This window comes from Gymnoscopelus microlampas (assembly GCF_963454915.1).
Source record: "Gymnoscopelus microlampas genome assembly, chromosome: 2".
NCBI lineage: Eukaryota > Metazoa > Chordata > Actinopteri > Myctophiformes > Myctophidae > Gymnoscopelus > Gymnoscopelus microlampas.
The window spans coordinates 36,892,168-36,910,336 of record NC_139939.1 but is presented as its reverse complement, the minus strand read 5'-3'; the positions used below and the strand labels follow the sequence as shown (position 1 = coordinate 36,910,336).

Genomic DNA, 18,169 nt, shown 5'->3' with positions numbered 1-18,169 from the left:
GTTGCACACACAGAGGACACAAGGAGGAAAAGCGTCCCTTCATACGCGGGGAGGAGGATGACACTTCTTTCTTTTGTAAATACTTACTAGTTTAGCGTTCAGTATCTGTTTGTCACAATAGCCATATCACTGTAAGGAACACACCGCTGCGGGTGTTATAGCAACAACAGGTAAGATAGTGGAAAAGCTAAAGAGATGTACAGCTAATAAGCTAGGCAGCAAGCGACGTTTTTAGTAGCCATGTTCCACCTCTATCAGTCACAGTGCACTGTACAGTCTGGATGGTTTTCAACCTTTTTCATGCCAAGGACCCCTACATTGATATACATTTGGCCGCGGACCACCATTTGAAATGTTTTGTGCCAGCTGGACCCCCAGAAGCAAAGATATTAGTTAATTTTCGCTTTAAAAAAATATAAATATTCAAAGATATGCACACTTTTTCCACGGTTTTTCAAAAATAGCAGATCTACAAGCCGCGCTATGAGCTTGTATATCTGCTATTTTTGAATAGCCAAAGCTAAGTGGTTAAAATGATTGTGACGCTATGTTAATTCATTTCGCTGGGGACCCCCTGGTACTCCCTCAAGGACCACTGGTGGTCCCCGGACCACCGGTTGAAAACCACTGATCTAAATGCTATGCAGTGGTAGAAAGTAACTATTACAGTACATTTACTCAAGTACTGTACTTAAGTACATACTTGAGTATTTCCAATTTGCTGTACTTTTATTTCTACTCCACTCCACTACAATTATTTGAAAACTCAAGTTACTAGTTACTTTGTATATTTTGATTATTGTTATAAAACATAACCATTTCAGCCCTATATACATTTCGGCCATTTGAAAAGAGCAGATCTGAACTTGTAGATCTGCTATCTTCAAAATATTTTATACTTGTGAAATGGGACATTGTGCAAAATAAGTACTATGTACTTTTACTCAAGTACATTTTTAATCCCAAACATTTACTTGTAACTGAGTATTTTCTACATTGCCGTATTGATACTTTTGCTTAAGTAAAACATACGTACTTCTTCCATCACTGCATATTAGCAATGCTATGTATGTGGCTCTGGACAGCGCTGTATGACAATATACCTTTAAATTGAAGCCTTCTTAAATTAACTACTATGTTCATTACTTACCCTTATAGTTTCAACCATGGCTGCGAGCGTGAGTCTTGACTTAGATCCCATCTTCCTGAAGGGACTCAGTTATCTGCACTCTAAGAGCAAAGACTCTGCTGAGAAACTCAAAGCGCTGCTGGATGATTCCATGGCCAGAGGCAGCGATTCATCTTATCGCTCCTCACTGAAGGTAAGGCGTTCATCTCACAAAAAGCTCAGATAGAGATTAGACTCCATAGTCCATATACCTCAACTATACCATCAACTCTGTGATGATGTGCCTCGCTCAAGTGTCATTGGGCAATATTTGGAAAAGAGGGATGCAAGTGGCCTTTTTTCCCCCCCAAAAAATAAAAATGAAAAATAAATGTGTGCTTTGGAAAATGGTCCTAAAAATAAGTATACATGATGAACATGCATGGTACAATGGTACGTCATTATTAGACCTAAAATTACCCCTCAAATCGTAGTAGGTATCGTAGCAATTGTAGAAATATTAGGCCTTACAAAAATGTGTAGAAATTGGCATGGCATTTGCCCCCCATTTATAAAAAATATAATTTAAAAATAAATAAAAATATAGTAAATATAAAAAATAAATGGTGCCCACTGTCCAGAGTATTCAATCTCATGTGCCCACTCCTCTCCTTATCGAAAAGTCAGTCTAAAATGTAAACAGAGTCTCCAGATTGTTATAACTCTTATGTATGTGTGTCTTTAGGATATAGAAGTGTCCAAGAGTTCTGTGTCAAAGCTCAGCCTAAGTAAACAGGACTCCAAGTCTTCGTCCAGCTCCTCCTCGTCCTCTGGCAGCAGCAGTAGCAGCAAGTCCAGCAACTCAGAGAAAGTAAAGAAGGAGGCAGAGAAAAGACCCGCTGAAAAGGTACCAGGTGTATGTTATTATCCTCACACGCCCTGATGCTACAGTATATACCGTAGTGTTTGTTCAGTAACAGTGGTCTCTGTCTCTCCAGCTCTTTAGTAAACAGAACATGCATTTTCAGGTGTGGATACACATTTTATCCAATGAGGACAGAGAATTGACACAGGTTCCAGGTTCAAGGCTCTAACTTGTTACATCTTGTGTACAGGTACATACAGTAAGAGTAAAAGAGTAACATTTTTGTTCGGCTTCATTCAGACAATGCAGCAGCATAGGTAATAATAATAACAACAACAACAACAACAACAACAACAACAACAACAACAACAACAGTAAAATAAGATTTAAAAAAAGAAGAGCTAGAATGCAAAGAAAATTTAAAAAGTAAGGAAAAACAAGAATATCGAAATTGGAAGTGATGACAGAGAAATGAGCTGCCAAAAGTGTCACTGGAACGCTATGAAATTGAAGCTGATACTCTCTCCTGATTGGATGAAGTTGGCGACACACCTGAAAATGTATACACTCAAAAACGCACACCAAAAAAATATCACTTTCATTGTGTTTCACTACTGCTGTGAATAAATTGTATTAATGCTCCACATGTGCCAATATTGTATGATCATTAATTATAGGAAATACATTCAGGATATATGATTGAACATGATTAATGAAATAAGTCTAACTTATGACTTGCACAGTGGTGTGCACACCAAAATGAACTGATTTAATTGAAAACTGTGATACAAATTACATTTATTTTCTACCCAAGGTCAGGGTTGATCTGGCCGAGGTCGACCCTCCAAAGAAGCCTCGCCTGGAGAAACAGGAGAGCCGCTCTTCACCAATCACCGTTCAAACAAGCAAAGACCTCATCCTGCCAAACATACACGATTATGATGAGACCAATGCTGATGACTTTGCCATGGAAATGGGCCTAGCTTGTGTGGTTTGCAGGTAAGTGTCAATAATTGAGTTAATGTAGCAAAAGATGCACTATAAGGTACTTGTAAGACATTATTTATTTATTTATTGAAAGACTGTGTAATATTGACTTTGCTCTGTGAACTTGCACAATCTAGTAGTGTTATTCCACACTAGAATACAAAATAGGTATTGATCATTCATACGTTTCCATTCACATGCAACATAAAAACTCATATTTAACCTGTTACTGTAGTTGTTGCGGTGGTGACTTAGGAAAAAAAAAAAGTTAATTTGACATACTTGTTTTTAATTCAGACAGATGACAGTGTCTATGGGGAACCAGCTTGTCGAATGCCAGGAGTGCCATAACCTGTACCATCAGGAATGTCACAAACCTCCGGTGTCGGACAAAGATGTCAACGACCCACGGCTGGTTTGGTACTGTGCCCGCTGCACGAGGCAAATGAAACGCATGGTAAGGAAAGGATTATTCCCTTCCTCCCATAAGCCAAATAACAATACTCAAATTTCTGCCTCCTCTGTCCTTGAGCATGGCGGTGTTACAGTGAAATTGATGACCTGCTGAAATATATGACCATCTTGTGGACTTTACATAACGTCAATGTCCGAAAGTAAATCACTGCTGTTTGTTTATTAAAAGTATACTAGGTTTAACTCTGTTAATAAACAAACGGCAGTCATTTACTAAGGACATTGATGTTATGTGAAGTCCACAAGAATGAAAAGATGGTCACATATTTTGGCAGGTCACCAATTTCTCAATAATACCGGCATGCTGGAGGAGGTGAGGAAACAGAAATTTGAGTTTTGGAATTTGGCTTTAAACGCTACTCATTCATACATGCATTTGCTGTTCATTATGTCATTGGAGACATTGTTAACTTATGTACATATCTGATATTGTTAATAGCTTATTTTACTTTCTTATTTTCTTATACTTTACTCGATAGTGTTTCTATGCTCCACCGGTTCAAATTCAATTGATACTGTATCTTGATTCTGTATCTTGATTTTGACTTGTGCACCAGGCACAGAAGGCCCAGAAACCTCCTCAGAAGCCAGCCCCAGCAGCTGTATCGGTGGCCCCTGTTGTTAAAGACACACTGGTGAAGAAACCAGAGCTGAAACTCAAGCCAGACACAACCAGTACCTTCCAGGCTTTCAAAAGAACTGAGGTGAAGGTATGTAGAACAATGAGACAATTCTTGGAATTATATTTCTTCCTTTACATTATGGTAGCCTTTGGGATCCGTTTGTTTCTTTCATTTTGCCTTGTTAAAACATTGAATTATTGAATGATGATGATCATGTATTTACACATTTATTTACACCTCACATTAAAAGTAGAATGGGATTTTTTATTTTTATGCAGCAATGTTGTATAGGTAATGCATCTTGATAACTTGTTTCTCATGCCTTAAAACGACTACATTGGGGGTCTTGTGTGCACATTAACCTGTTCTGTTCTACTCTGTCCAGGCATCCACCACAACATCAGCCAGTGCCATCAGCAGCAGTAGTTCCACCTCCTCTGGCAGTGGTCTCACTGGCTGGGCTGCCTTTGGAGCCAAGACCAACCCCTCCGTCTCCTCCAGCTCCAAACTGGGCTCCTCAGGTGCTGGCAGTGGCCAGAAACCTGTAGGACTGTCTGGGCTAGCGGGCACTAAGTCAGGTCTAGGATCAAACCAGGTGCCACTGAAGCCCCCTCCGCCATTGACACTGGGTAAGCAAGCTCTAAACCGCTCATCCAGTGGGGACGGCCCGGGGAAGTCGTCCGCAACGGGATCATCAGGGGCTGGATCCCCCAGCAGCAGCAGCATGGGAGGGAATGGGGGATCGGGTGGGGGGAGCAACAACGGGGGAGGAAATGGGAACAATGGAAATGGGTCAAAGGGCGTCACAGGTGACAAGGCTCCCACGTCCCAGGAGTCACAGCTCAACGCCATGAAGCGGCTGCAGATGGTGAAGAAGAAAGCAGCGCAGAAAAAACTGAAGAAATGAGAACAGAAACTAATTAATGAGAGGGGGATGAAGATGGGGAGAGTAGAAATAAGTCAGTGGACAGAAAGAATGGGCCAAGTTGTTTGAAGAAATGTGAGGGAACGGAAAATGAATATGCATATAGGCAGTGTATGGATGTTAATGTCAGAGCATTGTGTTTTATATTAAGAGATCATTGTCATGTGGAGCAACACCATCCTAACAGCTCATTTATGCTTCAGTGAAAGAATTACGCTTGACAAAAAAGACAACAAATTCTGATGGAATGTGCTTGGCACGGTCATTTTTCAGTTTTACATATGTGGCATATATTGAAATCTGGAAATAGTTGAAGAAAATATATTTATTTGTATGTTAATCCTCAAATCAAGAAACTGAGTAAAAGTCTGACAAAATTGTGTCTCTCATAGCAGTAACTAGTTTAAGGCCACATTTTAATATTTTGTGATCCTAAAACTGCTGCTTGTTATATTGAGTGGATTCTTCAACATGTAATATGAAAAAAGACAAGAACCCATGAAAGTAAAAACAATTTCCTTGATTTGCCTACATGTGGAACATTCTATCAGACCCTGTCACATATAGAAGAAATTGTCGTAATTTGAATTTAAAACATATTTTTTGTCACATTGCTTTTTTACCAAAGCATAATTTAGGCTTAATTAAATACTTGAACATTGCTATGTTTAATAATGCTGCTGAAGTCTGTGTGCCTCGTTCTGTCCCAAGCAAATCTAATCATGTGTAATCCTGACTGTAATACTTTTTATTGACCAACTCCATAAAGATATTTTGTTCTTATAAAGTAGTGGTGATAACTCTCATGACTGCTTGGAACGACATATTTTTTCTTATCTTCTTTTTTAAAGATATTTTGTTGGCATTTTCTGCTTTATTGAGATAGGAGAGTGTAGAGAGACAGGAAACGAAGGACTGAGAGGAGAGACATGAGACATGATGCCAGGAGTCTGATTGACACCCAGGTCCTTGCAGCTCACTAGGAGCATGTGGTCAGTGCACTCAAAGGCTTCATATACTTTGTTGCACGTGGTGTGAGCTTGTAGACTAGCTATTTTTGGTGCAGGACATTACTTAGTAGCGTAACTACTAAGTACAAATGATTTTAGCGTTGGCTATTAAAACATAGCAGAGACACAAGCTCACAGTGCAACACTTCGTGCCGTGCTGCGACCTTCTATATCTGCTATTTTTGAAAAGTCTTTGAATATACAAAACATCAAATCTTTGCTTCTGGGGGTCCCTGGAACAATATTTTGACAGGGGGGGCCGACAGCGAAATACATATCAATTTTGGGGATCCTTGACATGAAAAGGTTTGAGAACCACTGATATAGCAACATAGGTTTTTCAGAAAACTTAGGATTTAGAAGACATTTTTAGAATCAGCCTCAGGTCTTGTTGAATTCAGGGGGCGTAGCACCAAATTCTGGGCCCTAGTAACTCAGTCCCACTTACACCCCCCCCTGTGACGCCCCTGGGTGAACTGGTTGAGTTACCAGGCTCCCCATCAGTGCATCTTTAGGGGTGATCCAATGAATGTCAATCAGTATTAGAGCAGCACATTTAATGATTAACTACAGTTGCCAAATAGCAAGATGCTTTCTAAAGATATACTGTAGTAGTTAGTACAAGGGACAGATTATGTAGAAAAAAATGCTCCTGTGTTGCAGTTCATATTGCTCAATAAAATGATGCAGCTGTATTCCGTAAAAAGAACAAAGTTGATGAGAGGTGGGACCTGGTCATAATTTAATAGTATGTGTTTATTCATCACATATAATGGACAAAACAATCCTACGCACATACTGTACATTCATATATATATATATATATATATTTCTTTCATAATTTTAAACATAAAACATTCATCTGTGAATAAATCATTTCAGAAGGATAACACCCTGCTAACAATTTAAACTCAGCAACACTGTTGGTGACAATACAATAAAGTGCTCAGCACCATTGACCATATGTCTACATTATTGGTTAATGATCATGTAAGTCAAAGCAGACACAATATTAGTCGTCCTACACTTTGTTTTGGTTATTTAGCTGATGCGATATGCAGGGCAGATTACATTCTGTAGAATAAGCAACAATTGCATTGCATATAAGCAATCAATAATATAAGCATAAGCATAGAGGCAACCAATACTAAAGTGAAACGTTTTCATTCTTAATGATTGGGCGTATTGAGTCTCTTAACTGATCATATGAAAGAAGTGCCAGGAGTCGGGACAGAAAGTTGATTTTAGAAATAAATAGAATAAAGATAGAGGCGTATTGTAGCAAATAGCTGATCAATATTTGGGGAGGATTTCAAGTGGGGAGGGTGATGTGATTTCCTGAGATGATTTAGCAGCATGCAGGGAACTATTTGAATGCCCCATAGCCTAAAGGTCACAGGTTTGATCTCTATAACCAGTGTGTGTCAAACAACTTACCTGCTCAGTCTTTGACTAAATGCTCAGAATGTCAAAGACATGAAAAGGTAAATAATTACTAGTGCAAGATTAACTTCAATGCAGGATGTGCAACCAGTGTGAAATGTTTCAACCTTCAACCGTCGTGATCCTGTTTCTAACAATATATTAACGACTGATAATGACACTTCAAGTAATTTGGTGTTTTTCCTTGAAAAAGGCTGACAGTTGCTTTTACAATCATCTTATTCCAGTGGAGAAGTGTTGTAATTACAAATAATGTAAGGAAGTACATGAAGAAATACTTTCATAATTCATTCATAATGCACTTAGAGTGAATGTAACAGCACACTACAGAAAAGGGCAATTCAGTTGTCAACACAGTACTTTTACATTAAGGACTAATGTACAGGTTGGTATAGCTGCAATAAAGGCATTATAAAGTGTTCCACAGTGAACACGCAACTTCATCAAGTAATCAGGTACATTCCAGTCTCATCTAGAAATGATAAAGGGAAACTATCTTCAAAATGTGCTTGAACAAGGGATCTTAGCCCCCAGCAACTGCAACAATCAAGCTGCACAGTGGCCAACAGTGTTCAGTCAACATTGTCTGGATACGGTTTTGGGCACGGTTATTCCACTCGCTCTTCATGCGTAGGACATCTTGCCAAGGTAGTTGGCAGGGACGTAGCCTTTCTGTCCATTAGCCTCAGCTAGCCACCACTCTTTGTTTCCTCCCAGGTCATTGAACTGCAGGATACGGACATGTTGGCACTCCTGTAGTGTCAACTCCTGCTCACAGCGGGCTTGAAACGCATACACGGCATAAAACTGAAACCGAAGAAATGGAGACAAAATACACACTGATTAGGCGTTCCTTTTTAAAGCAAAAACATATATATTTTAGTGTGTCAAAATCAGAATCTGTGTATTGGTCAAGTATGTTCACTGACACTCTAACCACCTTGTGGTTAGAGTATTCGTCCTGAGACTGGGAGGTTGGGGTTCAATTCCCGGTCGAGTCATCCCAAATACTATAAAGATGGTACCCGATGCCTCACTCAGCATCAAGGGTTGGATTGGGGGTAAGTCCCTGTCCAGGAGGACCGGAGGTGTATTTCAATGAAGCCACCTCATGCTACAGAAACAGGAGATAGGTTCCTAACCTATGGGCCACATGGAGGCTACTTAACTTACTTATGTTCATATACAAGAAATTGTACTTAGTGTATTGCTTTCGGACAAAGTAAAATAAGTGTGTAGAATATAGTGTATAGTAGGTTTAGGGTAGATGTAACAAGAGGACATGCAAGGTTATAAAAACGAATAATGTGAAACTGTAAAGAGAATTAAACCAAATCGTTAAAACAATAAAAGGGTTATAAACCCATCTCTATCCAAATAAAATAAAATACACAAGAGGAATGAGAGAATGGTCTACGAATATGCTTTGAATTGGTTTATATATTCTAAATGGCATCAGAACATACCACGGTGGAAAACGTTCATGAAAAACACAATTTGAACATAAAATGTTCAAATTAAAACATTCCATTCCCCTTATGCAGGGGTGTAATGGAGGGGGGGGCGTGGGGGAGCGGTGCTCCCTCACTTCTCTAGCTGCTGGAAGATATATATATATTTTTTTATGAATTTAATAAAATGCATAAAAAGGTGCACTCTCCCACTTCCAAAATTAGCACTACAACACTGCCCTTATGCACACTGGAGGATCTACTCACCCACAAGTAGTGTGATAGTAATGCGTTCTCAATTCTAACCACAAGATGGCACTGTTTATCAGTTTTCCACTGGGAGCTCAACAGCCAGGACCAAATATCAATTCCCCGTTTCATAGTGCAACAAGTTACTGAACCCCATCGACATGACACAAATAACAACGTGACATTATAGCAAACGCCCCCCCCCCCCCCCCCCATACAGCCAACCGACACAAACACATAGTCCACCCTCGGTGCTGAGGAGTCCAGCCTGAGTGACAGTCCTGCCATCGTATAAATGTTATTCACTCCATATAATCTCTATGCAAGGTGGGGGGAGATACTATAAACCTATCAGCGGTGCCACCCCAGCATTCCGATGCGAGCTAACGGAGCTTCTAATCATCCGCTCCATAAAACAGCACACTTCAGTTTTTATGGCTCCTGTGCAATAACAGTCCTCATACTTTATAGCTAGACACCCCCAACCCAGCTCTGCCCTTCAATGAGGAGGCATTTATTGGCATCTGAAAAGCCTGTGAAAAGTTACATTGCTTAGTCGACGCTTTATTGTGATTACTGGATTTGTGCATGCGTGTCTGTGTGTGTGTGTGTGTGTGTGTGTGTGTGTGTGTGTGTGTGTGTGTGTGTGTGTGTGTGTGTGTGTGTGTGTGTGTGTGTGTGTGGGTGTGTGGGTGGGTGTGTGGCGTGGGGGGGGTTTGTGGTCACTGTAATTGAAATCAGCACTGTCTCTACAGTATATTTCTCAGTCTTGACCGTGCATGGTCTTGACCTAGCTTGAGTTTAAAAGTTTACTTTATTGTGATTACACGCATGTGTGCGTGCGTGCGAGTGAGTGAACTGATGTGCAGCCTTTCTGCACCTGCATATTTTGCTGATATTGGAGAGGTTGCTGAGTGACAAAATGTGTCTTCTATTTGACCTTGACTATTCTCAAGCTGTACACAAAAACTCCAGATGGACAGCATTTTGTTTGACCCATCTCAACCCCTCCACAGTCAGTTCAATATGTCTTCTTATCTGAGGGGTCTTAACATTAGGTGGATATAGCTAGTTTCCTGCCTAACCCTAACCCTTTTTTGTATTTATATTTTACACATTCTGACAAAGCTGACATTCTGGCAATCAGAGACCCAAACACACACGCACGCACGCACGCACGCACGCACGCACGCACGCACGCACGCACGCACGCACGCACGCACGCACGCACGCACGCACGCACGCACGCACGCACGCACACACACACACACACACACACACACACACACACACACACACACACACACACACACACACACACACACACACACACACACACACACACACACACACACACACACACACACACACACACACACACACACACACACACACACACACAATTATGTGTATCAACATACACACCTGCTGATCATCTGAATCCAGAATGTCCTCCAGTGTGTCTGGTGGGCTCTCCAGTTCCCCCTGTAGTCCATAAAGGGTTGAGCAGCTGTCAGTGGTGTGAAGATTGAAACTACGCAAGCTGCTGCTGCCACTGCCCGACACAAACAGGCTGAGGTTGTCAAAGTCGTCGTCCAACATGGCAGTCTGCTGCTGCTGCTGCTGCTGCTCCTGCTGTTGTAGCTCAGAGGCTGCCTGCCCGACTCGACTCAAGTCCCTCAGCGGGTTGTACTGCTTCAGGAACGTGGAGTAAACATAGCCCTGTTGACCTACAAAAATCATGAGGTTAGAGAAGGGTTTTTCTGAAGGTCTGAAGATTCTAGTCTGGATTTTCAGGGCATGGCTGGTTAAATCTGCCAGGTAAACTGAGTGAGAAATGCTATGTTTTTGCATTTCGAACTTGGACCTTAAGGCCAGACCGCACCAATGCAACTAGTCGCAAGTCCTTGCAACAAAACAGTTTTAAGGCCAGTCCACACCAGTGCAACTCCTTGTAACTGCCATTGGGGATAATGGTTGCAAGTTAGTTGCATGTTGCAAGGAGTTGCAAGGAGTTGCATTGGTGTGGACTGGCCTTTAGATTGAAGAGGGCTTTTAACAATACTTTTTACTGTTTTAGCTAATGTGAGAAAAAAAATCAGGTATATTCTATAACATGTATTGAATATGGATCAAACTAAAACAAACATGTCTCAAAAATAAAACAATTTTAGGAATAATAGTTGAGGTTTTTATGTACAGTGGCTGAGGTTGTCAATGGAAAGTGATATGTAGTGACAGTGACACTGGTATGGTTCTTTGTATCAGACCTGGCTTGGAAGAATGAATGGCCATTGTCTGCTAATGATAAACGTGGATTCTATCAGCAGCAATCATATTGAAAGTTCAAAGACACAAGCATCTGATTACACAAGTCTTAAATCGAGTTGCAGTCAGAGTTGCACTAAACAAGTGTGAAAATATGAGCGACAACCTCATACATACAACTTCTTCTCAGGAATGCTTGTAATCGCAATATATGAGGAAAGTGAGACCGTACTTCATATATACACACACACACACACACACACACACACACACACACACACACACACACACACACACACACACACACACACGCATACACGCACACGCACACGCACACGCACACGCACACGCACACGCACACGCACACGCACACGCACACGCACACGCACACACACTTGTGAGAAAACAGAAAGTTGTTATTGCTGCATCTCTCCCGTCCTTATTTCTGACTGCCCCAGGGGAGACACTTTGTACTCTAAGTAATATTGCGTGCAGAGGTTTGTTCCAAATAAGGCATCACGATCTCCAGCGCTGCTGCGAGACACACAGGGACCTAGAGAGCAACATGGAAACTAGCAATGGAGTCAGTGCCTGTTGTGATGGCGCCGTCTCCAGGGACACAAGACAGAAAGGCACAGCGGGGAGAACGACCATGATACCACAAGAGCCTCTGGGAATTACTCTCTCCCTCTCTCTCCCTCTGTCTCTTTCTTTCTCTCTCTCTCTCTCTCTCTCTCTATCGTTGGTTGACATGTCATGAAGCAAAGTTTGTGTGTCTACACACAGCCTCAGTCAGCAAAGACATGCAGGTCTATTTCACGTCGTAGAATTTTCTAAAGGTGACCTCTACCTTGCCTTACCTGCTGATTATGTACAAGTGCGATAGTTTCTTCAATCTGTATATAGGATTTCCTGATATTGTAAACCCATAACTCTGTCAATAATTCTAACCCTAAATGGTGGTCTCCTAGTGTGTGTATACACACACACACACACACACACACACACACACACACACACACACACACACACACACACACACACACACACACACACACACACACACACACACACACACACACACACACACACACACACTGACCTCCAGTGTGGACCAGCCAACGACTGCTGCTTCCCAAGGGGTCTGTGTCTTCCAGCAGGGCCACGAGTTCTCCCTCCAGCACGCTGAGGTCTTGCTCCTGGCAACCATTACACTTTCTCTTCAGCAGGTAGAGGCGACTGGGAGGATACTCTGCCAGCAGCCAGGCTCTCTGCTCCTCCGTCTGATGCTGTACCTCTGGTAACTGGGGGGGTTGGCGATAAGGGGGATGAGGTCAGTGCAGCATGGAGTGAATATGGTTGTAGTGGAGCATGCTGTGAGATGTCTGTAGGCTTTTACAGCTAGTTACCAGCACAGAGAGGGCAAAAGGTATAATGTGAGGGATGGCAAGATTTCCATAAAAGAGGAAGAGGTGGTAATAGGGCAGTAATAGCTTTTCATTCCAAAACTACAGTATACACAAGGTAGATATCTATTTAGGGAAATCCCTTGCAAAAAGAATGCTGGTAAATAATTCCATAACACAGATTAATCGTGTAGAAAATATAGAGCATTTGTTTTTTTTAGAGCATATAGAGCATTTGTGCATTTTGTTCAAATGCTGGATATTTGGATATTTCATAAAGAGAGAAGAAGAATTATGACCAAGAATATGTCATAAAATATCCAGGTCCAGGCATTCAAGGTATGTTTGAAAAATATGAAAGGCCTTTAATTCAACGGGCTGAAGACATGGAAAAATACAAAATATGTTGGCTTGCACTTACTTCAGAGTGTGCTAGATATTTCAACTCTTGGAAGTATTCAAAATAAGATGGTGTTGGTTGGTGTGTGGGGGCTTGTGAATATATATGCATATGCTTGGTTATCATATCGACATGAGAGATCATTCAAAGATAGGGAGAGGAGAAGCGGAGGTGAAAGGTACCAAAGCCCCTTGGGTTTTGAAGGGGTGGGGGGTGGCAGAAAGTCAGATCTGTTCACGCGTGTGTACTCAATCAAACACAAATGTGTAAACACACACGCATGCAGATATCAGCCTCAGGGGAACTGATACCTGGTGCGGCCTACTTAATCACGACCCAGAGCTCTTCACAGTGATTGCGGCATGCCTGCGATAAGATCCCCAACATTGTGCTATAACTGAGTTAAAATTGGTTTGATTAAATATGAGAAGAGCCAAAGGCCTTGGACAGACCGTGGGGTTATGTTCTTCCCTGTCGGCCTATAGATTTCCACTGATTAAAGCTACAATCCAGGAGAGTATGTTAATACAGTTAGAAGGGATAGTTCCGGTCCTTTGCTCACAATCGATTCAATTCACATGGACAACATCTAGTTTTCAATTATATGAAGTTTGTTTACAGTATTTGGGACTTTCCATGCTGTTATACAGTAGGAGACAGAAATTGCCTTGTTAGCGCAGGCAGTAGGGGACTACTTTCTTGCAGAAATTATTCTTGTTTTAATTTGAATATCTATTATGTGTTTTTGTAAAATAAATAAGCCATGCGTGGTTTACAGTGATTTTAGAACGCCTAAGGGGGTTTTGCTGTCTAAAATCTCTGTAAACTACAGCCTCTTGGGGCTTACTGCTTTATTAACTAGCACAGTTGCAGTGGTTGGAGGTGGTCTCCTTACACTTCCATTGAGAAATGTCAACCTTGGTGTCTGGTAGGACACCGACTGGTTGATAATGTGAATAACTATTTGAAGCAGCACATTGGATTGGACACTGGATGTGGGAATATGGTCAATAGAGATGCTATTTGGTATTCGAGTCTTGTATTTTAATTTATCTATTGTGGTTTGTGGAACATTCACTCTGAGCATCAACCAAGCGTACCGTTAATTTCTTGTCTCGTTGTCTCTCGAAGCTAACTTTGCGTTCCATGAGTTGTTTCTGTGCGTTTTCCTTGACAAAAGCCAGGTTGTTCAGCTCCTCCATGATGCTGCTCTGGACCTCACTAATGTTTGACAATGGAGCCTAGGCAAGCAAACATCAAACAAAATATTTCAGTCAAAAATAGCAAATGACTTACAGAGTGAAGGCATTGTACAGTATACATGTCATTCAAGTTCAAGAAAGGTTAACTTTATTGTCATTCAAACTATACACAAGACTTTACACAGCGAAATTATGTTATGTTACAGTACAGTACATTAATTGTACTAGACCGGCGCTCCTTGGTCTTTATATATATATATATATATATATATATATATATATATATATATATATATATATATATATATATATTACATAAATCCGTGCTATTGAACGCCCTTTACGTCTGTGTGTTAGTAAAACAAATATTCAACCAATGAAAAGTATTAAAAAGCACTTCTGACAAAACCAGCTAACTCCATTGGATCCTCAAACTTTCTGCTAAACCAGCTAAGTCCACCAAAGGGGGGTGGAGTTAGCTGGTTTTGCTGACTCCAGGCTCCACCCCCTTTTGACCTCCAACCTCATTGTGAGCTTGGAGGTCCATCTAGCTGTTCTTATGATGATGAACAAAACCTCCTAACTCCACTTTTTGTTTAGTTTTTGTCATTTCCTGAAAAATTAACATTTTGGAGTTAGCTGGTTTCTGCCGGACAGCAGAGATATATATATATTGAATGTGTAGGCCTTGTGTCACTGTCCAGCGACTGTCCTTTTTTTTAAATGATTTATTCTAACATAATGAGTCCTTACCGGTAGCTGCTGTATGGAAGGAGCGCGCTGCAACATAGATTCCGTCAGGCCTCTGAGGAGACCCACCAGACATATCACACAGTTGGTCAGGATGGTGTAAGCAGCCATGTTGAACCTCTGCAACTCCTCCACCAGCTGGGCATTAAGAGCCTCATAGTCCCTCCTGGCTAGACCGGGAGGGACTTCTGACACCGGCGAGGGAGACGAGGACGAAGAGGAAGTGCTGGTAGAGGAAGCAGGGGACGAGGAGACAGAGGAGGAAGAGGAGGAGTTGAAGGAGGACGATCGCGCCAGGCGGCTGCAGTGGTCCAGCAGCTTGTCGTAGCGTTTCTGGATAAGCTTCTGTGGGGCGCTGAACATGGCCTGTAGGGAGGTGAGCGGGGCGAGCACCAAGCGCTCCATCCTTTCTTTCTGAGGAGGCCAAGCCGACCAAGGTGTCATGGAGAGTAGAATGAATGTATTAGTCACAAGCAGTGGTGGAAAAAGTACTCAAATGTTTACTTAAGTAAAAGTATCAATACTGTAGAAATACTTGTACGTTATACGTAAAAGTCAGGTAATCAAAATTTACTTGAGTAAAAGTACAAAAGTATTTGCATCAAAATATACTTCAAATACTATACTAAAAATACTAAGTAAAAGTACTCATCATGCAGAATGTCCCATTTCACAAGTTCAACAAGTATAAAAATATTTTGAAAATAGCAGATCTACAAGCTCACAATGCGTCGCATCGCTACGCATTGTGAGCTTGTAGGTCGGCTATTTTCAAATAGCTGAAATGTATATAGGGCTGAAGTGGGTAATGTGTGTTTTGTAATAATAATCTAAATCTGCAAAGTAACCAGTAACTAAAGCTATCAAATAATTGTAGTGGAGTAAAATTACAATATTTGCCTCTGAGATGTAATGGAGTAGAAATAAAAGTATTGAAAATGGAAAATACTCCAGTAAAGTAAAAATTCCTCCAGTGTAGTACTTGAGTACTTGAGTAAACGTACTTAGTTACTTTACACCACTGGTCACAAGCACTGATAATAGATAAGATTGGTCAACATTGATAACGTTTAATTAAGTTCATGAACCTAATTACAGAGAGAGACCACTGAGAGACCATCAGGTAAGGTAGAAGAATTGATCTCTGTAACAGAGATGTAGACAGTAAAATACAAAAACTAATGCATGGACATGGAACACCTTGCCCAATGTCACCTGTCTGATTAGGTTATTGCACAACTTGTACTATGTCCAACTTACTTGAAATTGCATTGGCGTAGTACTGTAGTAGATAGACATATCATGATAGATAAAACTCAGTAAATCTAAAGGCTAACAGGAAATTAAGAAAATAGGGCTTCAATTAATGTTTTGCACACCACCAGTCCTGTCGTTCTCCTCCAAAGAACTTACAAATTATGCTAATGACAATTTGAACAGCGTCAAAGGCCCCATAATGAACTCTGTTTGATACTACGTCTTTCTTTCTTGTTCCCCTGAGTACAGGTGAAATTGTTTCTGAGGATGGCCCATTTGATTTCATTCTAAGAGCTATTAAAGATCATTAAAGAGTGCACCAGGCTTTGCAGATCTTCTGAACCGCAGAAAAGAGGAGCCACTATCTAAAAATCCTTATTCTGCCTAGTTATCTACAGTAAGTAGTATTAGAAACAGAGCCATCTACCCTGTAAAGGAAGAGTGGGATGAAGAAGGAAGGATTATGTACTAAGGGGATTACTAGGATAGGGCTGCATGATTACGGCAAAAACTGTATTGCCAATCATTTTACTGGATCCTACGATCAAGATTATTTGTCATGGTTATTAGTCTAAATGATTTTGTCCTAATTATTTTATTACACTTTATGCATCCTATATTAAAGTCTTGACAGTGGGCGCTGTAGATTAAATGAAATCACCAAACCAGCCGTGGGTACTTACAAAGTGCTGATATGGATCATTGCTGTGCAATAAGCCATTGGTGTAAATTTTTTGGGGATCCTTAATGATGTTCTCCAGGTCTTGATTATCTTGGATGGCTACAGACACCATCTCCTGCACAAAGGATGAGACAAGAACCAAAAAGCAACATTCATGAAAACAGTGGAACTTGTAAGTTTGACCTCATGTGTTGAGTTTGTGGTTGGAAGTGGAGGGATGGTTGGTTTTCCAGGAGAGGAGACATGGCCAGGGCCTTTCACACTCTTTCTGGGAATTTCAGGGAGAGAGAAGACCACGTGATACATTTATCCCAAGTACTCCACAGTAACTGACCTGGGTGTGTTGTAGGTAACAGTTGATGTTCTTGAACAGCAGTCTCACAGCTTTCTCCAGACTCCGGAAAAATTTCTCCTCCTTATCAAACGCTTCGTCCCTCACCTAACAGAAACAAGGGTCAACGTTTAACTTATTGCTCCATTCACTCCACTGTGCTAAGAAATACAGACCTTTCCAGCAGCACTTGAAAGTGATTTGATCCCAAATCCTGGGCCTTTTTATAAATACTAGTTGCCTTCAAATCCAGCCCTATATTGCACTTATCAGAGAAATGGTCACAGTATGGCAATTTGAAGTGTTAAACTCTGCTGTAGTGCCCCATATGTGTGCAATGTTTTGGTTTTTCGTGTGACTATTTTGCCAATTGAGGATAGGCTCAATGTAGCCTGACGTTCTCGACAGTTCCCGACAGCCTTTTCTGCGTGTCACTCCGCATCTCTCTCTCTCTCCCCATTTCCTGTCAGCCTACTGTGCTATCAATAAAGGCATAGAAGCCCCAAAACAAATCTTTTAAAAAAAAAAGAAAGTTTTGGTGAGGATTGGAGCAACGATGTGCCTGTGGCCACCGGGGGCTCCTGGTGTGACTATTCTCATGTTTGACCCCTAAACAGTGTTTATGCCTAGTTTGGTGTGAATTGGAGCTACGGTGGGCTTGTGGCCCCCGGAGGCACCTGACGTGGTCCCTGGGGGCAAACCGTGGCCCCTGGTGGGACTATTGTCATGGCAGGCCTC

At 41.3% G+C, this 18,169-nt stretch overlaps 4 protein-coding genes across 5 annotated transcripts in view; 2 read left to right on the top strand and 2 right to left on the bottom strand.

Moving 5' to 3' along the window:
* The window catches only part of dkk2 (dickkopf WNT signaling pathway inhibitor 2), a 413,162-nt gene extending 403,559 nt beyond the window's left edge, over positions 1–9,603 (top strand). The window contains exon 5 of the transcript XR_014602243.1: positions 9,591–9,603. The gene's annotated coding sequence lies outside the window, so the exon portion shown is untranslated. The remainder of the gene's footprint in view (positions 1–9,590) is intronic.
* Positions 1–18,169, bottom strand: part of npnta (nephronectin a) — a 491,735-nt gene that overhangs the window by 193,421 nt on the left and 280,145 nt on the right. The window lies entirely within an intron of this gene.
* ints12 (integrator complex subunit 12) lies at positions 29–5,784 on the top strand. The gene is made up of 7 exons (XM_084074545.1): positions 29–170; positions 1,159–1,322; positions 1,854–2,015; positions 2,788–2,972; positions 3,258–3,417; positions 3,992–4,144; positions 4,443–5,784. Exons 2-7 carry the CDS (start codon positions 1,167–1,169, stop codon positions 4,962–4,964), a joined length of 1,338 nt encoding a protein of 445 aa, XP_083930671.1. The 5' UTR covers positions 29–170; positions 1,159–1,166; the 3' UTR covers positions 4,965–5,784.
* Positions 6,740–18,169, bottom strand: part of arhgef38 (Rho guanine nucleotide exchange factor (GEF) 38) — a 28,602-nt gene continuing 17,172 nt past the window's right edge. For both annotated transcript variants that reach the window (XM_084078155.1, XM_084078154.1), the window contains 7 exons: positions 17,435–17,539; positions 17,102–17,215; positions 15,165–15,575; positions 14,310–14,450; positions 12,506–12,707; positions 10,561–10,865; positions 6,740–8,242 (listed from right to left, as the gene is read on the bottom strand). In XM_084078155.1, coding sequence (XP_083934281.1) covers positions 8,060–8,242; positions 10,561–10,865; positions 12,506–12,707; positions 14,310–14,450; positions 15,165–15,575; positions 17,102–17,215; positions 17,435–17,539 — 1,461 coding nt within the window. In that variant the 3' untranslated portion in view covers positions 6,740–8,059. The remainder of the gene's footprint in view (positions 8,243–10,560; positions 10,866–12,505; positions 12,708–14,309; positions 14,451–15,164; positions 15,576–17,101; positions 17,216–17,434; positions 17,540–18,169) is intronic.

Coding starts and splice junctions, on each gene's coding strand:
- ints12 (XM_084074545.1), top strand. CDS start 1,167: ATGGCTGCGAGCGTGAGTCTTGACTTAGATCCCATCTTCCTGAAGGGA. Junction 1,323..1,853: donor CTTATCGCTCCTCACTGAAG/GTAAGGCGTTCA, acceptor GTGTGTCTTTAG/GATATAGAAGTGTCCAAGAG. Junction 4,145..4,442: donor TCAAAAGAACTGAGGTGAAG/GTATGTAGAACA, acceptor TACTCTGTCCAG/GCATCCACCACAACATCAGC.